This window comes from Manacus vitellinus, unplaced genomic scaffold, assembly GCF_001715985.3.
Source record: "Manacus vitellinus isolate BGI_N305 unplaced genomic scaffold, ASM171598v3 scaffold_83_pilon, whole genome shotgun sequence".
Taxonomy (NCBI): Eukaryota; Metazoa; Chordata; class Aves; order Passeriformes; family Pipridae; genus Manacus; species Manacus vitellinus.
In genome coordinates, this window is record NW_021940836.1 from 219,692 (window position 1) to 244,551 (window position 24,860).

At 40.2% G+C, this 24,860-nt stretch overlaps 1 protein-coding gene across 3 annotated transcripts in view; it reads right to left on the reverse strand.

The window, feature by feature from the left end:
- Positions 1-514: 514 nt before the first annotated feature.
- Positions 515-24,860, reverse strand: part of TSPAN9 (tetraspanin 9) — a 161,338-nt gene continuing 136,992 nt past the window's right edge. For all 3 annotated transcript variants that reach the window (XM_029964889.1, XM_029964890.1, XM_029964888.1), the window contains 6 exons: positions 8,983-9,174; positions 7,217-7,291; positions 5,618-5,719; positions 4,890-5,021; positions 4,682-4,765; positions 515-3,707 (listed from right to left, as the gene is read on the reverse strand). In XM_029964889.1, coding sequence (XP_029820749.1) covers positions 3,636-3,707; positions 4,682-4,765; positions 4,890-5,021; positions 5,618-5,719; positions 7,217-7,291; positions 8,983-9,174 — 657 coding nt within the window. In that variant the 3' untranslated portion in view covers positions 515-3,635. The remainder of the gene's footprint in view (positions 3,708-4,681; positions 4,766-4,889; positions 5,022-5,617; positions 5,720-7,216; positions 7,292-8,982; positions 9,175-24,860) is intronic.

Below are 24,860 nucleotides of genomic sequence, written 5' to 3' on the forward strand. Positions count from 1 at the left end.
CAAGAAAGACCTCGAGGACCAGTTTGGCTGACCCCTGTTTGCACTCCTCCTGTGTGTGAGTTTGTATTACATGCATACAAATGGGGGGGTGGACACAGGATAGGAGAGTTGGCCTAAAGCGACCATAGTCCAGGAGCTCAATGCATGACACACCCAAGGTATCTTCTGTCATCTTGAAGACATTTATGTCATTGTTTTTAACATCTTACATGCTATGGGCACTTTTTTTGAGCACCTTCCACCTGGGCTTCCTGTAACTAACAGCCTTGGTACGTCCAGAAGGGAACAGAATTCACTGCTAACACTTCATCAGCTTTCAAGTAGAGGTTCTTCAGGCAGTTCTCCTGTTTTGCCTCTGCTTAAGTTCTATTGCAGCTTCCAAGCACGAAGGACAGTAAGACAGCAGGTATGCTACAGTCTGAAGGAACACTCAGAGAAATAGCACTTTCACAGACTTGAACTGTGCTTTCATGAATTAGAGATACAGAGAGGTATGCATTTATACAAATCAATATTTGTGTATATTAAAGATACTTTTACTCAGTATCAGTTTTTATTTAAAAACATGCTAAAAACTTATAGTTAAATAATCAGAGTGACATTTGGGGAAAACACACAGATAGCCACCTACCAGCATAAGCAAAAAAAGTGCATACATACATGAGCCAAAGCTCCCTTTGACCAGTTTACAGGATAATTTGTGCCTTCTCTGACAAACTGACTGATGCAGCCTCACACTTTCCAGAGTTGTTTTTTGCTGCCTGGAAAATGGTATTACTTTTTTGCTCCTTTGAGGATGTCTGTCATCACTTCCCACATCAGAGACTCAGCTAGAGACACAAATCAGTCCTGCTTTTGACTCCTCTCCTGTAGGTGGCTTCGTAGAGATGAATACATGAAGCTCATGTAACTATCTCACTTAATACTGTGCTTAAAATGCCAAAAGTAGTCATTAAAAAAAGATTTCAGGATCTGTGCTGCTAGATCATGAAATGGAATGAAGCATTCTAGAAAAATAAGTTTGGATGGAAGGCAAAGTAGCTGAGTTTGCAACTACACATTTCATCTCTGAGTTACTCATAAACATTTTTTTATTTCCTTATTACTTTCACTAATATATTTTACCATTTTTGTACAAAAACTGACTGCAGATTAAAATTTAAGATGTGGCAAGTACCACTGTGTGACCCCAAAGGACAGAGATGAAGCTCCTGCTCAGCCCTGCACCCTGCTCTTTTTAAGCACCAGAGAAAGCTAGAGAAAGCTAAGCACTTCTGCCCAAAGGGAGAATGCAGTGGAGCCATCAGATGAAAATCATCCTGTCTTTTCTTGCAAAAATGGGAACGCATCTTAGCAACTTTGGATACAGTCTTACATGTAGCAGCAAATACACTGGGCATCAGAGCCCCTTCTTCAATGTGGAACAGCCATCTCCAGTGAGGCTCAGATGCTCCTGGTCCCAATTTTTGTTAGAAATGGAAGTAAAACTGGATTCAGTTTCTGTGCTTTCCCTCTGCTTCTTCCCCAACTCCTTGAAAGGCTATCCAAGTGAAATAGCTGAACCCATATGGCCTTGTCTGCGTCAGTGGGAAAAAAGAGCCCTGCGAAACTTTGGGCATTGTGCTCATATGGGCAAGGACTGTGCTCTAAAAATAGTAACCTTCTTCACTGCAACACCCAAATTCATCTCTGTCAACCACACATTCACACTCCTTCCTGTCACACTGATTTCATAGGAACTGAAAAAAGTGACACATAAGTCAGACAAAACACTGTTGCTGCCAGATGTACAGATGCATGCAGGACTTACTAGGAATATAAAGAGGGGACTAAAACCTCTCAGATATAAAGTGGCTCAACAGCTATTTCAGCCCACAAGGAAAAGATAGGCTAAATGATACAATGAAAATTGTATCTTTTTAGAGCTTAAAGTATAAATATTCATATTGGACATTAAGAGAATTTTGTTTACCAGAGGAGTAGTTTGACATGGCATGGCTCTGAAAGGCACGATATCTCCATCCTCAACAGATTCTGAAACTCAGCCCAGTACTGTCATAGTGAACCCCATCTTACATATATGTCAGTACCCCTTCGAGAGTGACACTGGATAAGGTAACCTCTGAAGGTTGATTCTGACAGCTGCTAATGTAAACAGCTATGTTTCTTTCAGAGCTGAGTCAAGCCCTGACTGAAATTTAGTCAGAACATCCTCCAATGTCTGAGCCTTTCCCTCTTCCTTCACAAAATAGCAAAAACCTGGAACAAAGGGTAAATGGGGTTCCTTGCAATGAAGAAGCATTTAAAGTAGAGAAATATATGTTCAAGTTTTCTAACGGGAATGTTGGTAAAAATATGCATTAAGTAAACTACCCCAAGGGATGGACTTGGCAATCCATCAGCAAGAATCAATTCTGTACTGAAGGTGTGACAACACAAATCATCTCTGAATGCTGTTTTGGAAATTGCCCCTTTCCTGCACCATCTGGTCACCTTTAATCAAACCACCTTTTCTACCTCAGGGAGACAACTGTCTTTGGCTTGAGGAAACCCCTACAATGAAGGGCATGGCATGCCAATGTTGCCATCAAATTGCCATCCCCTTCCTTCACATCCAGCAGCACGCCATGCCTTGGGCAAACTTTTTGAAGCAGACAACACAATCTGTGAAGTCTGCTGCCAGTAGGTCAGACTGCAATCTCTCTCCTTTGTGCCAGCAATAACTTGCTTAGTCAGTGCTTTTAGCTTTCAAAGTAGCATGACATCAAAGCAGCCAGGCACTGCTTTGGGTGAGTAAAGGCATTGAAACTTTGCCTCACAGAAGTAGGAAGCTCATCATCTGGTCCAATGGGAGGCCTTTGCATTCCATCTGAGGAAAGAGTCTCTGATTTTAAAGGAACACCTTTGTTACAGTAAGGGCATCAATGCCCTGGTAAAGGTAGACGATGCCTCCCCATGGACTTGAGAAAAGTTGTGTCTTTGCCTGCACCAGCTGTCAAATTTGAAAAACATGTCCTCTGGAGATCGCACAGTGGTTCTCAAATTAATGTACAATAAATGTGTAAAACCAAAACCAGTAAGAAGTTATAGGTCAGGCAACTAAATTCTAAGCTATATCCATCATAATAATAATCATCATCATTATTATAATAAAAAAGTATACACCATAAGGTACAAGAAGCTGCAAAGCAAAGCAGCTCCAATTCCCAGGACTCTCAGAGTGGCTTTTCCGAGTCTTCCAGTAAATTGGATATAAGGGTTGAAAACTTAATGGAAGACTTTGAAGAATTCTCACTTGAAGTCGAACACATGTAATTTTTGCACATATAGCATGGATTAGTAGAGCAAAACATTTTCTTAAGTTAAGAAACATTCTTAGAGCAGATCTATGATTTCGTGTAGAAAATCCATTTGTTTGGGGGGGTTTCCCCCTCTTTGGCAAATAAATGGCAAATGTGAAACAGAAAAAAAAAAGAGTCAAATAAATTGTGATAATAACTGAACAAGTAACAAAGTGGATCAGTCAATGGGACGGATTTCCTCAGCAGGGCTAAGTGTGATGCTCCTTGTGGTCATTCCTTGTGTTCATTTTTATGATGAGACAGAAGGGTTGATGTGATAATGTTTCAGAGGCTTTAGGCATCATATTTTTTGCCAGTCCTGTGAATCTGCTGGAAGAGTGTCATGGAGAAGGCCATGCCAAGAATCTGAAGGAAAACAAACAGTAAGGGCTTTAATACAGGAAGGCTTCCAAAACTGCACTGCTGACCTGTGTCCATGGCCCAGCTGTAGTTTTAACAGTCATTCTACACTAGCCATATTTCTCAAGCTTCAACACTGAGCAGTAACCTTGAATGTATGTTGTTCAGGCACACAGTGATGTCCAGGGCTGTATCTGTCAGAGCACAGATGGAGGCAAAAAGCTCTCAGGGCTCTTTGTCATATGTGCAACAATTTTTCAGAATCAGTATGTAAGAGTCACTCTTCCCTTTGACCCAACAACTTGTGCTTGTTTAGCCAGGTAACTGTGACTGAAAATGTCAGATCCAGGTATCATCTCCCAAAAGTACAGGAGTGATAGAATCAGAGAATACCATGAGTTGGAAGGGACCCACAAGGATCATCAAGTCCAGCTCTTGGCCCTGCACAGGACAACCTCAAAAATCACACCATGTACCTGAGAACATTGTCCAAATGTTTCTTGAACCCTGGTCGGCTTAGTGCTGTGACCACATCCCTAGAACAGGAACTCCAAAACCTTAATAGATTATTATGATACTTCTGCATTTCTTTTTTAAAACATGTTGACCTACTCAGTTGAGTGGCCATGACTTGATTCATTTTGGGAATTTCTAGAACCTGCTTCCAAAATTAAAAAACAACCAGTTCCCTAAGGGACAGCATAACAAATGGCTAAATATGTGAACTCCAAAGAAGTACTCTGAAGTCAAAACACAGGTGGAGGCAAAACCCCACTGCAGCATGTCTTCTTTGCAGGACTCACTGCTGACCTGCTTCCTTTCTGAGCAGATGGCCTTATATGAACTCATAAGACAAATCTGACATTATTGAAATAATATTCCAACTCAAGCAGTTGAGCATCACTTTTCACACAGCAGAATCAAGAATGCTGACAGCAAATCAAAGCCATCACACATGACAAACATTATACCAGTATTACCTGCATTATGAGGATGCACATCCCAATTGAACCAAGGACATGCTTATTGTCATCAAACCAGGTCATAACTCTCTCATAACATCCCTGAAATGATGAAAGATGAAAATTGAAACCCCAAGGTCACATTTTCTTTCATGTGCATTCCCTCTATTTTGTTCCTTCCCACCCCTACCTAAGATTGCCCTGACCTGGGCAAAGTGAGCCTTACCGTTTTCCAGACTAATTCAGTAGAATTCCTTCCACAGTCTTGGGAGTTTTCTGTACAACATCGGTCTGGAACAACGTTTTCTCCCAGGACTGGGTACCAATCCGTAAAGTCATTCACACCACAACATTTCATCTGTGCAAAAGTAAAGGATTAATAAATTAACTAGCACAATTTGTGAATCACACACAACCACAAACTTGTGCTTCCACTAAACCACTCTGTATTTTCCAAAGGGTTGCCACAACACTTTTGTAGTTTTAAAGTGTTCTGTGGTCACTGACCTCTAAATGCAAATACTTAAAAACACAAAGAAAAACCAAAATCAAAGAAAATAAATGGTTCCATGTCCAAGGTACGTTAGTCTTCTTGTCACAGAGACGTGAGCCCAAACACCAAAACATAAGGTAATCTGCCCTCAACTGCTAACAGCAAAAGCCTGCCAAAGCTTCAGTTCCACCTGTGCAGGTTTTGTTGCCTCTCTGCTCCTTCAGATCATCTCTATGCCTGTGATAGGCACAGAGAATCTCAGACAGGTGAGCATCTTTCACCTTACAGAGTACACTTTGACCTTGGGTTTCACAATACACCCTGGATGCTCTGGAGTGCAAAATCAGAAACCAAAACCTGCATTAGCCATCTTTTAGACTTGGCATGGAGGCCACACTTAACAGACTGCAGCAGGCTTCATGAACAAATTATTTTTTTTTTTAATTGAGAAAATATATTACCTCTGCTTGAATGATATTCCATGCATTTTTCAGTCCAACATTATTTTCTGAATTGTATAGCTTCATTCCTTCCTTCAAATCCTTCTTTGCACTCTCACTGACCTGCACCATGTAAAAGATAGAGAAAGTTAATGCTATTCAGAGGAAAGGACCAAATGGTATAGACACACATATAGAACATCCATCTCTTAACTTCTCTCACCACAAACTTAACGTAGGTAGAAAAGCTTCAAGACTCTCACAAGTCAGTGGGACTTTTAAGCACCTGCCAAGGCCTAGTCTCTCCCTGAGATTGCAAAATACTGGATTAATTCTCTTGAGATAGGAGACCTCTGCCAAGAGTCCATCCTGTAGTCATCATCTGATTCAAACTAACTGAACATCAACAGCATAAATCTGCTGAGCTTACTGTAACCTTGCCAGAGATAGCTGTTGTCAACACCCCACAGCAGCCTCTCCTGCCTTTAACCTATGGCCTACTTTAAGGCCAGAGTTCTGGCCTTCCAACTCTAACAGAGTTATCTTTGTATGGGTTCTGAGTTCAGGCAGGCTATAGTAAATAGTCAGTACAAAATCAATTGAAAAAAGACATTATTGTTCTCCTTGTGGGAACAGACTTTTAGGATTTATGATTTTCAACTGTGTGCTTCTTTTCCTAGAGGATAAAGTTGGAATGCTTAATGAGAGATCTGAGATGTCTCATTTCTTGTATAAATTTCAGTCTGAGCTCAGAGTCCCAGATGCAGGTAAGAATGCACCTTGCCTCTGACACTAGTGAGCTGGCAGTAGAGAAAGGATTATGGTCCTGGCATAAAGGTCAACTATATTATCTCTTTCATCCCTCTTTGACATCCCATTCCAGAAGTTCACCTCAGCTCCCTGAAGTAGCAGGCATTAAAATGACAACCTGAGAAGAGATAAAGATCTGGTGGAGCTGTTTTAAAATAAGTCTGGACATGCTCATACTGCAAGGTTCTGCCCTGTGTTTAGCAGAGTTCTCCAGTTCCTCAGGCACTTTTCCAGTTTTACATATCCAAGGGGCCAGCCAGGTGTGCCTACTTCACTTGGTCTCTATGAGATAGCGGATTACAACAGATGAGCTTTACAGGAAGCTGCCTCCTGATCCATTTTGCACCCTTGCCAAATTCTCTGGGACTGCCCAGTCAAGTGACAACTGGTGGCATCTGGAATAACCTGTGAATATCCCATGCCTCTCTCCTCCAATCCTGTTTCAAGAGTTGGCCCTAAGAAGCTAACTAGGTTTTAAGTAGGACCTCCCACAACTCAGGTCCACAAGATGATCAGCTCCTTGCAGACATCAAACAGCTATGTTGAAGGCTATCTAAGATTTTAAAAGAAAATTAAAAGGGAGGCCTTGGACCACAGTTTTATGTCAGGGATTTCTCTTCTGCTTGCTCTCCTCATCACCTCCTCCCCCCTCTTCAGAAGCAGCGTACAGAAAACAGCCAAGGTTTCAAGGTGAAACCTTCACCAAAGTGAAGATCAAGGAGAATCCACATACTTTTATCAAACGAAAACAAACTGAGCCTGGTTTACACGCTAGTACAGATAATTAATCTATGTGGCATATTTGCTTACCTTGTCCATATAAACAAAGAACAAAATGAGTAATATCAGCTCTGCCAGGAGAATTATCAGCAAAACGATGAAAAACTAGAACAAAGCAAAAACAGACAGTGTATACACACTTCCCAAACAGAGTGCAAAGCTGGGGCTTCTAGAAACTATGAAGACTATGGGTCTTGTCCTCTAAACCTCTCCTGCACTGCCAAAACCATGCAAGTTTGATTTCAAACTATTCAGGCATATCGATACTATACTGCCTCTAAAATTTCTGAGGGCCTTGCCATCAGTGAGGAAATTCACGGTGTAGCATTCTCAAAATCTTAGGTTTTGGCCTACTACCAGTTTGCAGGTTTCAGCCATGCTTTTGTCTTGCTCCTTTTGACTGCTGTCACAGCACACAGCCCTCCTTCCTTCATACAGACTACAGGAGAGATGATAAACCCCTTACCTTACCTTAAAGATCAATGTCATGTGCCTCTGCAGTGATTCCCTGGCAGGTGGGCTTTAACCACATCTGACTGTGGAATAGTCATTTTATTATTACTCAGGCCTTCCATTCCCAACTCTCTGTATCTGAAATGTCTGTCTGCAGGGGCATCCCAAGTGTGACTTCTAGTAGTTTCTCACTACTTTTCATGCCCACTATGCTTTTTTTTACCCAGGCCTTTATGCCCTAGCAGACTGTCAGATAGGCATGACACCAGCTGCCCAAACACGGGGAGAAGCAGTATGTAGCACAGCTAGCTCTCCAGTTGGAAACTCATGATAGTCATGGTAGTATAAACAGACTTTTGCAGAACCTTGTAAGAATATAAATACTCTTAAAAAAAAAAAAAAAGCTGGTGTTTGGTGTTGCAGTCTGTGGATGAATGACATGGACCTCATTACTATTCTCTCTTTGCACTCCTAGCTGTACAACATACAATCCAAGAAATCAGACAGCAAAAACCAGGTGCACATTTTCCCTCCAGCTTAACTCTCTGAGGTGGTTTAAGGAATGCTGCCCAGCTGTTCCCCAACATCCTATAAGGGAGACCTTTGCACAAGGAAAACTTGCTCCTGAACGTCACAGCATCTGTATTGATAAGGTGTGACTGAATGGGAAGGTGTGACTGAATGGGAAGCTGTCTGCTTGAAAGCCCTCCTCTCACCTTCTGCCACATTACCTCTCTCCTTGGGGTGGGGAGAAGCATGATGAGCCCTCCTGGGTTTATGCAAGAGGAGTGGTCCACACTGTGTTCTGAGACGGGATCCAAACCTCTGTGCTTCAGTGCTGAACAACAACTGGCAAGGATCAGACTTTTTCTTTTTTTCTTTTTTTTAATTGATAAGGCCTGGCAGAGACCTGGACTTCTTAACTTTCAATCAAATGGTTTCCACCACCCTCTGCCCTTAGGTAAGGGAAATGTAGAAAATAGCAATGAGAGGCTTTGAGCCCCTCTGTGCTTATGATTTTTTCAGTCCATCTTTCCGACAGGCATTTCTAGAAGGGCTATCCAGGTTGATCCTACAGTTCATGTTTAACTAGAGGTAGCTGATAGTAATTTTCTGTGCTATCTAATACATTAGGGCACATAGTGACAAGGAGACATTTGCTAATACACCATTGATATCCCTGTGATCAAAGCTGTGGAAAGTCATACTGCAAGCATACAGAGGATTGAAAGCCAAGGGCAATATTACAGTGAGTCACAAGGCTATTTTGCACTGATCATTCAAATAAAATAATAACAAAGCAACAATCACTTCCTTAGTGAAAAGGAGCATTGATGTCTTACGCTCAACAGGAGGCACTTGTTTTCCTTGATAGCACCTAGACAGCCCAGAAAGCCGGTCACCATGATCACTGTGCCAATGGCAATGACTAGGTTGGCAGCTGAAAGTGATGGAAAGCTAGGAGAAAATGTGGCGAAGTTTCCTTGCGACACCGACAGCCAGATGCCCACACCCAGCAGACCACAGCCACATAACTGCAAAGAGAGAAACAAAAGAAAAGTGTAAGCATTAAAAAAAACTGTCACTGTCTCCTTTCTCAGCAACTCTGAAAAGAAAGAATTTCACAGGTAAATTCTCAGATAAGTGTTCTGCAGTAACGCTTTCACTGGTTTGGTGCAGAAACAAAGTGAAATTAAATGTTCTTACTTAGACTTGGTCATGTCGCCTATACTTATAATTCTATTTGAAAGCCACTGGATGGCAGAATTCTCTTTTTAAAGACTTAGCACATGAAACTAGAGCTATTCATTGATCTCTCAACAGCAAAACCCAATGCAATTTTAATCAATAGCATCATTTCAATAAATATTTGTCATAAAATGCCCAGTCCCAGTAGCCATGTTGGGTTTTAGTATGAGTTTTCATAGCTTTAGTGTTGTTTGCCTGTGTTCAACGTCAAAAAAATCAGATTTCTATGTTCATTTTCTACAGGAAGTTCAACTTTTGCTACTCTCCATCAGTAAAAGAACCTGAAGGAAATGCATAGCTGCTAAAAACCATAAAATTAACTTCACTTTGTTTCTCACTTTTAATAGTATGATGTCTGGTTAAGGAAATAAGGTTTCCCATCTTAAGTCATGGGGCAGGTCTTCAGAACAAGGGCCAAGTATTGCATTATGGGGGGCTTTAAGCTAGCCATCTTTTAGTACTAGCTCAAAGTTAGCTCATGGCTGTTATACAACTTCCCATCTGACCTGTGATCACTGTGCAGTGAAATCTGATGTAGGAGTTGTACTTTCATTAAATCTGTGAACTACTCAACAGTGCTATTAGTTTCCCACCAATTCTAGCCTTTGTCAAGGTCAGAGGTGAAATTCACATCATCTTCCAGTGACAAGGGGATCAAAGTGCAACCTGCCACCCCCAACTCAGAGTATTTCTACTCCAATTTACTTGGACCACTGTATGGGAAAAACAAAACTGCACCTAATCATTACTAACAGTAATATCCCAAAGCTGCTGGTGTTCACCTGTCAGCAGTGGAACATGAGTTCTTGTCATCTAGCAGGTTCCCCCCACCCAGTTCACCCCATCGTGCTTGCATACTTTTACTCAAACAGGAAAGTGAACATCAGAGAATAGCTCCTCCACTAAACCAGGCTTCAATCCTTCCTTGTGATGAGCACAAATCTGGCACGATGAAGACCTATCATTGCAGGCAAATATCTGCCTGAGGTGACTTTACCAGCAGGGCTGATAGTTCCGGGTACAGCTGGCTTCTTTTGGTTTTGCTGCTTCACAGAACATGGAAGAAGAACTAGAATAGTATCTTCTTGCAATCACATCACCTTATCTTTGAGATAAGCTTATATTTTTATAATCATATACATACTAATTTCTTTTACTTCTCTTGTGACCCTTTTGTCCCCTCTGAGCCCTCTTCCTAGTTTGCTTGAAGCTTTTGTAACTGCTTTGCATCTAGGGAGATTCATCAGTTCAGTGAAAAATTGGGACCAGGAGTAGTCCTTATGCAAGATGCTCACAGGCATTCCCAAGAAAGGCAGAGTAAAGCATCTCTCAATGTACCAAGCACAAAAATATAGTGTTGTGTAGGCAGAAAAAGAAAATGAGAGATGGAGAGTAACTATATTGTGTTGGTGGTAATTTCCACATCCCTTTGCACTTAAGCTTTAGTTTAGCAATCTGGAGGAAAATGGCACAAGTGTCTAAAGCTCACAAGAACATGCATTGAATAATAGAGGAAATTTTCAGCATTCTTGTAAGGAGAGTGGGAAGCATCTCTGCTTCCGAAACTCAACACACAGTAATTCTTCAGAGTGAGTTGGGGAGCTTTGCATCACTGGGTGAGGATAAATGTCACCACATCTGCTTCCTATAACAGACCTGTATGCAGCTGCAATATGAGTGTGTGTAGCAGAAAAAAGTCAAACACCTATTATCCCTGTGCTAAGATTGGTACAAAACATACACACACACGTGTGGCAGGGGAGGGCTACAGGACTTTCATCTCTTCCCTCAAATCTGTCCTCTCCAATTAATAGTTTTGAATTGATTTCACATTGCCTTCCATGGTATGTCAGCAAGGTCAATGTGAACTTAAGAGCAGTAAAAAGCTGGGGGGGGATACTAAACAGAAGCCTCGTGATTGTATTCTGCTGCAGGACCCAATAGATATTGCTACAGGTTTAAACTGTCTGCAGTTCGTGGAACCAGCCACCCTACTGTTCCTGCTTTAAATTTCATCTACTCTGTCCTTGAACTGCTGCAGTTTTGGTGCCTCAAGCCCACTCAGGAATCTACTCTATGGCTCAGCTGTTTTCGCCGTTAGATGAGAACTGCAGGCAGTTGCTTAGGCTGAGACCTTAAAGGTTCAGGAGGTCAGAAGCAGCTCTCACCACACAACATTCATTTAAGATATTAAATGGCACTTCTAAGCTTCCAGGGCTGCCATTGCCATTAGCTGATGGCACTTCAATCAATGACTTCATAATACCCCATGGATGAGACTTGAAAGGTTTCCAAAGAAGTTTCTACCAAAGTCTGAAATTGTTCAGTGTAACTTTCCATCAGAACCTGAATTCAGACTTTAAAGGTCATTCACAAATGTATTCCTTGGACTTTCAGACTCTGTTAGGCTCAGAAATCACAGTCCTAGCTCAAGTGTTTTGAAAGAGTGCAGTGAATTCTGGAATCATCAGGCCAAAAGCAATAGATCATTGCAGATAAACAAGGTGGTGGTGAGAGCAAGATCAGGGCAAAAGGCTTACAGAGGAAGGGCAAGTAAAGGACAAATGTGATCAATAGAAAGATCAGCCCATGAAGAGTCACACCTTGGATCTAATGCCAATTATGAGATAGCAGCAACAGAGACAGAAGAAAGAAGCCCCTACCAGCATCCCTTTATATTTGAAAAAATTCTGCAGCACAGTCTCGACTGAGATTGAGTCTAGAAGAGAAAGGTAGCTAGGAAATTACAAGGCTCACATTTATGTTTAATTAGACAAAGTCAGAAGCAGCTAATCGCTTAGATGAGGGGAGAGCTACCTTCAAGTGTAGGAAATCAGAAAAGTGATGGGCCCACTGGTGCTCCATGGGATGGACATGAAAACTAAAAAGAAGGACCAAGAGCAGAAGAAGAATCAAAGCTGCAGGGCAGAAAAACAGACAGATGGCTTCTGTGCCTTTGACAGGGTCTCAGTTCAGGAGGCCTTCTATATACGCTTCCATACAGGGCAGATCATACCTTCACTTGCTTGTGGCAGCCACATCAGTATTTTGGTAAACTCAGGAGCAAAACACTTTGCTTTTTGGCAGAAGACCAGTCACCTGCACCTTCACCTTTCCACAGTGCCTTATTAAGAAGAAGTCTTCAATACTTGATGTGAAATGTTTGCAACAAAGGTCTGGTGCTGTCCCTAGGCAGACCACTGTGGGGATGCAACTTGAATGCCAGACATATGAACATGCTGGGAGGATGGTCCTTTACAATGCAAAATGAATTTGTACATCAGCTGAGGCTGCAGACATATCAACATTTGTTATTTTTTCCTGCAATTCTAATGTCCCACAGAAGACAACTTTCCTTTCCAACTTCTGTAGTGACTGGGTAGCATGCCAAAGCACACAATGTGATTACAGTATCATCCAGAGCTTTGTAAAAACACTTATTTAGTGCAGTACTACAACTACACCACAGTATCTGCGCTGATCATGTTCTCACCATGCCTGATTTCCAAGCTAAATTCTCCATTTCACAGACTTTCTATCTCCCAAAGTGAGATTTCTCCACCCTTAAGTTACACTGAAAGTTCAGATTACATAAAAAATCAGGTGATGGAGGGGCTATTAAAGACGAAGGCTGATATATGCAAGCAGGATTATCTACAATGACTGAAGAGAGTAAAAAGTCAGAAAGACTTGCAAGAGATTTAATAAAAGACATGGCATCCTAAAAACTTCCACAAGGGGGCATCCCATACCAAATAGCTCTAAGAGTTTAAGACAAATTCAATATTTCTCCTCTCCACAGCTCCTTGATTTTTGTGCTTTCTTCTCTGTTTTTCTCCCTGTCTTTCTACAGAGTAGCAGTACTGTTGATGCTAAAATTTATGCTTTAAACCTCAGGTCCCATGACAAATGCTACCGACATGGGACTTAATTGCATACACCATACCAACCAAAGCTAGCTAGCATTCTAGCAATAAACTACCTTTCTCTGACAGTTTATTCTATACCATTCTCATTTTTTATACTACATGATCACTATAAAAAATGTTCTGACTGCTTCTTATTCTCACAGGATCCACCTCTTTCTATTTGGAACAACTGAATCCTGGAGAGTGAAAGGAGAAAAAATATATCAAGTCATCTTATTAATTCCTTTTTCACCATATAATGAAATAATATATGCTGCTTGGTATTTAATTGTGTGAGAGTGATGGCACTGACATTATTTCCCTAGAGAAATGGTTCAACAGCATAATAAATTTCACTAGATTTTTCTTCTCAAAAAATGTTGGCTTGTTTCCCTCTCATGATTAGAAATCATCATCCTCCAGGCAACCCTCAAATCTCTCCTTCCCCTGGTATTTATGTCACCACAGAACACTATCATAAAGTCAGTCACTTTTACTTACCGAGTAATTTAGCCAAGCTATGGTACATATATTTTGAGCTTAAAAGCAAACAAAAGGAACACCAACTTTCCTCACAGGATCTCTCACACTTTGCTATTTCACTGATCAAAATCTGAATTCTTTTCAATACCTCAACATCTATCTGCCATCATCACTGTGCCCAGAAAAATTACAACATTCTAGGAAACAATAAGAATCTCAAATGCTTCAAGAGAAATGAGAAGTCCAGATAAACTCAGAGAGAGAGAAACCCCAAAACAAGTCTTTCCCTGATAAATGCTATCACCAGAGTGGGAAACGGGCTCTTTTATTTTATTCTACATTTTTGAGCATTGCATGAACTAATACAATACAAACTTTCACAATACAGCACCATATCCAGGTTTAGTTGCATTATCAAAAAGAAGATATAGGAAGAATTTATAAGACCTAGGAAAGGGCAACACAGATGGTCAGAGGTATGCCAACGCTGACATATTGTACAGAAGGAGATTGTGCACAGGATTAGCTAGCCTGGGAAGTATTACTAGACAGGATGTGAATGAAACATTCAGAACTCCAGAGGTCAGTATGAAAACCAAACAGCCTGTCTCTTCAGTCTTTTCCAATAATAGGAACAAGGGGACTACTAGCAAGCATTTTTAGTATATTTTGCTTCACATAACTGAGAAGTAAATTGATCAATTATGCCATAGGTGATTAGAAGAATCAAGCATTGTGGTCACAATTGTCAGTAAGGGCTAGATGATTTTATGTATTGGTAATAGCATTTGTAGTTTCTTAGCATATACATAAATAATGACATTTCCTGCTTCTCACAGTAAGACAATGAATGCAGAACCCAGCAAAGCTACCAAGCAGCAAACAAGGTAGGGTAAAGAAGGGGTAGGAAATGTCATTCTGGTAGGGTTTATTAATAGAATTATATTGATAGACTTGCTCTTGAAGTCATTGAACAGCATCAGGAAAAGGGATGAGGCCATATTCTTGTTGACTTTTCCATGTCATGCACAAAATGAGCGATGGAAAAGCTGCACAACTAAGTATGAGAGAGAAAGAGCGGAGGGAAGATTTATTCTTGTCATCAGACTTCCGTCTGCTGGTTAAACACCAGGAGACCTCTTAATGCACTTGGAATAGAACAGAGACATTTAGAAACCAAACACTGAGAGACAACCACAAGGGACAAAAAGAAGCAGCGTGTGTCTCTGTACTCCACTTCGAATAACATGCCCTGGGCTGTCTGTGGCCCAGTTACAGATAACAGAAAGCTCCCCACCTTCTTCTGTGCTGTGTTAAAACAGGCAATCTTGCCTGAAGCAAAAATGATACAATGAAAAATAACGGAACAGCTTAAATATGCCCCCCATAAGTGGCAATAAGCACAGGAGGTTTGTTACTAGGAAATACTAACATCATGACTGAAAAAACAAGTGTCAGTGCTGGGAATTGATTTCAGGACAACTGCAGTGACAGAAAGACACTCTGAATTAGGCTTTAACAGGCCTTTATTTAAACAAAAAGTTAACAGAAAGATGACCTGCACCAAAAGGACAAGAATGAAAAAGCCACATGGACAAGCAGAATGCACCACCAAAGCCTAGCACAGAAAGGTTTTTCAGTGTCCAGGTGGCTCTTAAAACCCTCCCTTCTGCTGGTGTCAGCAACACTTTGGAAAAGCTGCCAGTAATATTTTCCTTCTGTTTGGTAAGTTCTATGAGATAAAGGTTACCTATCTTAGCTCTTCTTTTCAAGATAGAAAGATTTTCCACCTTTTTTCCAACTGACTCTCAGACCAGTCAATGTACAGATGAGATAAGGAAGACAGTGGCCCTTATGAAGTAGTAAAGTCTTACTTTGATCATGGGTTTTGGTTTAATATTTTCCCCTCTCCTTCATTTATGGTATCTTAATGAGCTCACAGGTTTCCTAAGGAATCAAGAAGCAATACATCTTGGAAAACAGTTTGAAAGGTTGTTCTTTCACACCATGCAGGAATTTTTAAAGAAAACTTCCATGAGATATAAAGATGGATATCATTTTCTTTAGCAACTGAAAACCTGATTCAAAGACTCTTCAGATCAGAAGGAAGAGTTCACATCTTCTGTGCATTTTGGATCTGGTGCTTTCATTTGGAAGCAGCCTGGTATAGAGATTCAAACCAGTAAGAGATACCATTCAAAAAACCACCATCCTGTCTCAAAAGACATAGCGATCTCTGCTCTTATTTTAATGCACATTAACTAACCTCAGTTTTGGAAGATATTAACTTTGTTGTCCAGACATACTGTCACCAGAATTAATGGGATTTTTCAAACTATCACAATGCATTAACTGCTCTGTTGAGACTAAAATATTAATCAAAGGGGGTGTGTGAGGGTGACTTAAAGAGGAAAGAGGACTCAAAGCTCAGCAGAAGAGTCATTCTATCATTTCCCATCAGGCAGAGGTGCTCACCTTTTGCTTTTGCAGTATCCTTCTCTGAGTTACAGATCAGAATAATACAGAGGAGCAGAGATGAGAACTACATGGTTTCTACCACTTCAAAACACATTCCAAAACAGAGATATGCTTTCTGCAAATTAAGTTTTTGGATGCCAATCGCCATCTCTGGATTTGGGTAGTTAATCCATCTCTGGAAAGGGCTGGTGCTTAAAGGAGATTTTCAGGTAAGACCAGATAAATTTTCCCACACTGGCTAGATAATCCACAGGATTAATCAAAACTGGGGTTTAACAGCTGACAATCTCAGAGGTTTCTTGCAAAGCAAGATCGTCTTCTACGGATGATCCAAAATATAGCAAGAACATCAAAATCTGAGAAGTTCTTCAGCCATAAACTAGGAAATGAGAATGGAGTATGGAAGTAGGTGAATATACTTTAAAATACCTACTTAGTGCTACTGCCATAACAATACAGCAAATTTAAACTCCTCTACAAGATTCCTGTGAACTGGACATTGATGGAAGACAAGGGAATCATTTTGATTTCTTCTTTGAGTCTAGTGCTGTAACACCTGTAATGACAGCCTGGGAGTAATAGAAGCTTACAGAACTGTGCAAATGCTGAATGTCCTTAATTCATCTGCCAGAGAAAGCAGTTATCCTTTTCTTAGAGTCATTCCCCCAGGAGTACTCCTAGGATGGTCCTGAAAAACTGAAATGAGGTTATCAGAGACTGTGATCTTTTGTGGGACTAGCAGAGGGCGAGCTACCCTGAGGAGAATTAAATTCGGACACTTTTATCAATCTGTGGTTTTGGAATGTGTAAATTTGCAGGCAGAAGCCTTAAGCTTTGGCTTGGATGCTCTTCCCTGGTCACACTGGAGTCTTCAATAAAGGACATGTTTTGTAAAAGGAAGTTGTAATATCTGGGTTTGCTTGGTTTGTCAAGAACAGCTTAACCTCTTTATTTACTTGAAGGGCAACTTGGATACTTCATGTTGCACATGAAGTACTGAGAAATTAGTACAGCACTTTAAGTTACCAAGGAGGTGTCAAAATCTCCAGTCACAGAGGTTTGCAATGCTTTGCTAGAAGCAGTCATGGTTGACCTGACCTAGCACTAGCAACAGTACCACTTGGTATGACTTGCAGAAATTCCTCTCAAGGAACATTTCTGTGATTTTATAATTTCCTCAGTTACTATGTTCTTCCTCATTTGTGAAAAATTCAACAACCATGTCATTTCTAATGAACACATAAAATCTATTACCTTTGGAAACCTTACAGGGAGAGCTGTCTTGCCCTCACTGGAGAATCAGCACACTTGTCTCTCTCCAATGTCTGTACACCAGCACATACAACACAGTGAACAACAAGGAGGAACCATGCATCTGAGCACAGTTACAAGGCTATAACAGAGATAGTGGGATAACTCACTTAACTGGAGTGCTGTGATGGATGAAAACACTCTTTAGGCAGATCAGGCTGGGAAGACAAGGAGGGGACACTGCACCTTATGTGAGAGAGCAGTGGGATGGATGACAAGGAGTCAGTAAAGAGTTATGAGTCATATGTATGCCTACATACGTACACAGGAAACATTACTTCGTTTTGGCCACTGTTTTGACAGGGCATTGCCCTTTTATGGCAGGGAGGTGCCATTTTGTTAATATCACCGCTCTGTGATTGGCTGAAAACAGTTATAAAATTCATCAAACATTCTTTAATAAGAGCTAATGGAATAAATAATTCAAGGTTAAATGTAAACAAAAGTAAAAGGCTGTGTTGGGATCCCCCACTTTAGCAGACTGCAGAACAAGCAGTCTGAGCTGGGGTAAGACTTCAAGAAGGTAGAACGGCACCAAAAGGATGATGGACATAAACAAGTTGAAAGATGTCGAAGGGTTGCAGACCCCTCCTAGGAGGTCACCAAGGTGCCCCAGTCCAAAGCCTGCCACAGGCAAAGAGACCAATACTTCAAGTGGGACTGAGAGGCCTCTGCATCTTCCCACAAAACACCAGCTTCAACTTCACTGTACAGCTGGGGAGGCCCCCAGAACTTTAAGGGAAGTGGGAGCTGGGGCTGATGGAAACCACACAGCTGAAATAACATCAGCAAAGATGCCATCTTCGAAACAGCACTGCAGGCTAAAGCATGGCACTGTAACTTGTGTAAGGGCTATCATCTGTGCTTCTCCATGTTGATGGAATTTCTCACAGATGATGTCACTGCAAGGCCACTCTCAGTTACTTTTGTTATGTCATGGCAATTGGGAGAGGTTACTGAAAAGATTGAAAGAAAACAAATGTCACTCCTATCTTAAAGAAGGAAGATCTAGGGAACCATGTGCCAGTCAGTCTCACCTAAATCCTTGGGAAAATAATGGAGCAACCATTTCCAAATACATGAGGGACAAGAAGGTGATATGTAGTAGTCCCCATGGATTTCCAAAGGAGAAATCACGCCTAAGGAACCCAATAGCCTTCTACAATGAGGTGACTAGCTCAGTGGATGAGGGGAGAGGTGCTGATGTGATTTAACTCAACTTTAGAAAGGTTGCGGAGCCTCCGCTTGTGGAGATACTCAAAACCTGACTACACACTGTACAGGGTAACCTGTTCTAGCCAACTCTGCTCGAGCAAGGGGTGGCAGACTAGATAATCTGAACAGGTCCCTTCCTACCACACCTGTTCCATGATTTCATTAGAAGATAAGCTCTCAGATATCAATTAATAACTATATTGCAGCTCTATTCTCCACTATGCACACATATCCCCTCTTTTTTTTAGCCCAGTACCTAGTGTTTGCCTGAACAGGGAAGGAATAAGCCCCCTCCATTATTCAAGGTTGTGTCCAACACAAGCACAGCACTGATTTGCTAATGATTGTCATTAATTATGAGGGGGTAAACATCTTGTTCATGAAATTCAAGATGATAAATTGTCAGTATTTAAAACACAAGTGTGGAGAAAAGTAGCAATAGAAAGGAAACAAAGGATTAATTTAAAGGAAACATACACCTGCAGAATTATATTCCAAAACACAGACTTTCTGCAAGATGTTTTGGGAAAAGTTGATATAAAGAAGCAAAGTGTCAAAGCTAATGAGACATTGCTTTGGACTGCAGTATTTCTTCTTCCAAAACTTCTCAGCTATTTTGAGTGGCATGCAGAAAGGCAACAAAGCAAAAAACAACAAAACTGTCTCTGCCTGAAGCTGTGAAAGGTCAAATTTGGTTGTGCCAATGTCAGCACTATAATCTTTTTGTATATAAGACATAGTGCCCAAAGTGCAGTTGGCAAGAAAGAAGACTGAACATTTGAAGAGGATTCAGAGATGATTTATGAAGAAGGATTAGAATGTGCACTACAATCTAAGTGACAGTTAAACTCAGAGGGCAGGAAGGAGAATGGAGGCAGAACTTGGAAACAGTATTAGAAAAAAAGAAAAAAAATTTAAAAATTATAGATCAAATACTGAGACTCCCGAGATCAGAAGGACTGGTAGGACCCCAGTTACTCATCTGCTGGATGGAAAAACATCAAAGACCACAGAGAGTTCAAAATGTCAAAGACAACATATATAAAATCCAGAGAATAACTAATATAGAAGGAATTACACAGTCACTCCACTCCACAGTGGAAACTTGATTGGAAGGATATTTAACATATAATTCATAAGGCTATGTAATTTGTGAAGGCTATGTAATTCATAAAGCTCATAAAGGACTTGTGGTTCCTACAGAAACACTAACCTTATGCATACATTAGAATGTGCAGTTATGCTGTCCTTGATAACATACTGACAATAATAGCTCATCTAAAATACAGTAACAAAGCATTATACATAATCTTCACATTAAACCTTTTTCTCATTAGTAAGCAAGGGGATAAGAGCTGAAAAATTCTCTAAGCAATTCATCATAATGAATGAGAATCCATCAGCCTAACAAAGCACTTCTGAGCATTAAGCCCTATTTCCTAAACACACAGAACTGAAAAGATATCTTTCTGAAATGCAAAATTTGGGGATTAAACTCCGTCTCTCTTTAATTCCTGCAAATGACCCTATCTAGAGACTTCAAACTGAAAACAGGCAGAAAATTACAATGCTGTCCTGTTAGTGCAAAACTTATTGAAACTACATGTCAGGAGATATAAATTTAGGGCTTTTCCCTGTGTAATAACAGTAATTACAAAATGGAAATGTGCAATGATTTTTAAATTATTTTATTTTTCGATGTATTACCATAAAGTTAATTTCACTTGAGATGAAAATCCAATCTGAAAACCAGCTGAACAGAAAGATCTCCTGAATTCATTGCTCCATAGAAACATTTATATCTGAGTTTGATAGCAAAAGCAAGTGCATGTTGCTGTTTAATCCCATTAAACATGCAGAACAGAAAGAGAAGTGAATTTTGTTCTTCTAATTCTTGGAAAATTTGGAGAATATTTTACTACAATCCTTAATCCCTGTGCAACCATAACAAAGGACAAGATTTTTACATGTTAGCAACCATAATTTGGCTAGTAAAAATGTTTTCGTTTGCCTCACTATTAAAACCTCTTTCCAAAACCATTTGATTCACAGACTCAAAACCAGCACTCAAGGCTTTGAAAGCTGGAAGGAAACTTTTCAACTACTTTCATAGATGTCACAGGAAGAGACAGTTTTACCAAGACAGATTCCAGAGTAACAAACAGCACATCTAAATCACAGTCCAAATTCCAGTGTACAAAAGCCACAAGAGATGTATCAGACAAGACAGGAAACCATATTTTATTCCATTGTTAGTAGAGAGAAAAACAAATGTAATCATTATCAGTTGAGTCCCCTCAGTGCTCTAATTTTTGGGCAGCTACATTAAAGCCTTTTGAAAATAGAACTGTATGGTTGTTTAAAACTATATGGTAAATTCATATGTTATATATTTGCACAAATGCAGGGGTATGCATCTGCAGTACTTTCTTCTGAGATGGAAGCCCCTACTACTTATGCATGGACACTTTATGCCCAACAAGGAGCACAGTTAGATTCTGGTCAGTCTACCATCAAACAAACATTTACAATATTTAGCATCCACTGGCATAACTTTATGAAATTTAGGCACCTCTGTTGGTCACATGTTGTAAATCTGTCTCTTTTTTCCTGATCCAATTCTCCTGAAGCCACTTTATCCTCTTTGTTTATTTTAACCACAGCTGCTTAATTCTGCTCTATCTCTTAATACCAAATAAATGCAGCAGTAACAAAAAAAAAAAAATCAAAAAAAAATCAGATGTTCAAAGGACTTGTGGTGCGTCAACAGTCAGCAATCCTCACCCAAATTTGTCTAAAAGGACTGAGGACCTGTACAGCCTCAAAGAAGTTACCATGATCTAGGATACTCTCTTGAAGATGTACTACAGGCTACAACCAAGAACACTGAGTCTCAAACACTTAGTGCTCTCCATCTGCTGAAAAGGGGCTTAAACTACATTCTGCAAACTGACTTGTACCCTTCTCTTTCAGATGTTGGAGGCATTTCTGAGAAAAGGCACGAGGAATCAATGTGAAGCATATACCTACAGAAGTTATTTGTAAACCCATCACTGTATAAGTGTGAAGTAAGCCTTGTACTTTCTGGACTATAAGCATTCTACTCTCGGTCAATTTGTTGTTAAAACAGCACAAAACCGTAGAGGATTCACTCCTCTCTTTAATTCTTCTGGCACCACTGATAACTAAGGAGTAAAACTGACTTTCAGTTTTACTTACTTTATGTCAGATAATAGCATGGCTTCCAGTTCCCAGTGACCTTGTGTTGCTTAAGCTTTCAGTAGAACAAGCACGCCAATACTCAAATACAACAGCTAACAGGAACAAAGGCAGGAAAACAAGTTCTTTGTCCTCTGCACTGTCTGCTCTTCTTGGTATTGAAGTACAATTTTGTGAATAGCAATGATAATAAATAGCAATAATAAATAAATAGTGAAATAGCAATGATAATAATAGGAACAGCTTTGCTCAGCATTCATTAAGAAAAAAAAAAATCAATAACTCTATTAGATCTACCAGAGAGAAATTGTATTAAAACTGACTAATTCAGTGCAGATTTAATATTTCTTTGGTAGTAGTTAAAGTTATTCTACCCCTTTCTATTAATATGTTCTATTTTGAAGCTACTGCCTGGCAAGTAACATCTCCCAGTGGATTGGGAACACCTCCTACTTATTGTTAAATACTCTGTCAAGAGGTCTTCAATTAAAAATATTTTATGTGTTCCATCACTGCCTGAATCATCTCTATCTCATTACTTTTCAAGATGTAAAAAACCTCAAGCAAGTGAAACCTTTCACCTGCAGGTTGCTGGAAATACTATAAGGCTGAACCTGATTCTGTTCAGAGAGACTAACAAGGATTGCTATTATAAAGGGGCCAGATCAGATAAATAAAAAGGGGTAGTAGAGCAGCCGTGAGCTACGGTCAGGATAGTTATAAGCAGCAGAGTAGGCAGATGATTCATTAGTTAACTGAATCTCACTTTTCCCTTCCATCCAGAGATGTGTCTTAAGGAAATGAAAAACAGGCAATCACACTGGTTCAGGAAGAAGCGTGAAAATTCACAAGAAAATTCAGCCAGTTACAGGTGAAAAAATATCTTTGCTATCCCAAAGCAAACACAGGACAGCGGCATTAGACCATTTAACATCATCATCATCATGGCTAGGCTTTGTGAACGAAGATTTGGGAAGGGCTCTACCCATGTTTGTCACAAGCACGCTGGTGGCTAAAAAGGCCAATACGAGACAGGAATGTCCGGTTGCAAAAGGCACAACAGAAAGACTCCTTAGATGGTATATTCTGCAAGGCATGATTCTTTCTGCGTTGCCTTTTCTCCTCAAGGGTGATCCTGCATGCGTTCTCAACCATTTAACAAATACAGATGCATACTGCAAACTGTCTTTGAGTCCTGCATTGCTTCCATGAAAACACCTTTTAAAAGCTTTCACTGGCTTATCTGAAAGGAGACTGAGGACTACTTATTATGGAAGCAAGAAAAAAAGGACGTGCTCCAATTTATATCTAGAATATTTTAACAATATTTTCATGCCAAACTCACTGTAAGAAGAAAGAACCTGCAGAGGAACGGATGCCAGAATGGTTTAGTTAAGGGAGTACTGAGGTCACGTCTGATCCTGCTCAGTGTTGATTAACTTCCATGGTCCAGCTAACATCAGGGTGAGAAAGACCTGGGGCTGTTTCATCACCATTATGGTATTTTTTTCATATACCATGACAAAACAATCTTGCTATCAGAAAAGTGAGGAAAGAAGTCACTGTTGCCAGATAGGAGCTGTGATGTTATCCTGGTATCTGAAGCGCTGGAAAATGAGACTGGGACAAAAGAATGTCTGGCAACCAACTGTAAATATCAGCAATGATTAATAGCTCTGGCAATTACTGTATCAAACAAATGAGTATTCATGATATGTACATACTTAGTCTTCAGACAGGCACTGCTACTAAAAGACACAGCACAGTTTGTGATGCAGTGATTTCAAATGAATTAGAAGGTAAATCTAAAAGGAGCAGTCCTAGAAAAGGTGAGAGAAAGTGACTACAACAGGACAAACAAGGCCATATGAGAAGCAGAAGATAAGCACATGTATCTTTTTTTTTCCACATGCAAGATTGAGAGGAAATTGGGTTAGCGAAGACAAATCCACAAGGATTCACAAGTAATAAAAGTTACAACTTCAAATATTAACATGAGGGTACTCTGCAAGCAGTACATCTAACAGAGACACCTGATGTCCCTGATACCTTGGGAAAAGTGCAAGGAGCGTCGGGTTTACCTGTGGTTTACACTGTCCTTTCCCTACTACATGTTCAGTCTGCTAACATGACCAATGGATGAAATATTTCAGGTGGCAGACACTGTGCGTTTTCTGTGCCTCTACAATCTAAGTGAACATGTGAAGCAGAGAAAAGTACTTCCCACTGGAGTCCAGTTGCACTTTAGTCTTCCAAAACACAAATGCAATGGATATAAATGTACTGGAAAATTCTAGATTCTAACAGTAATTTACACTCTCAAAAATATCTAAGAAATACCTTAAATAAAAATAACTTGCTGTACAATCTGTAAAGTAAAGTTACAGGTCTCAATTCCCACTGTAACACAAAAAATCATTTGGTTTCTGCAGGTTCTCCACAGACTTCCCATATGTTCTCATTTTTGGGGCTGGATTAGGTTCAGAAAACATACTACCAGAAGTGAGGAGTACTAAGTGAGACTGCTGTTGCCTCACCCTTCCTTCCCTTTCAATGAGCCTCTCCATCCACCACACAAGCTCATTAAAGACAAAAGCTGCTGTTCTGACAGCATTACATTTGAACATGCTGACAAGACCATAGGGGTCACAGTTGGGAAGTACTGGGACTACAGAAGACAGTTCCATCCCACTGTCTGACAGATTTGTTTGTATTCACTTCTGCACAGAACTGAACAGTAACAGAGCTTTTACACCAGCCATACTGATAGGAGTAAGTGCATTTTATTTTGCAAGTCAAAATTCAGCCATCAACAGAGAAGGTGATTGCCGGATGAGTGGCAGTAGCATAAAACAATT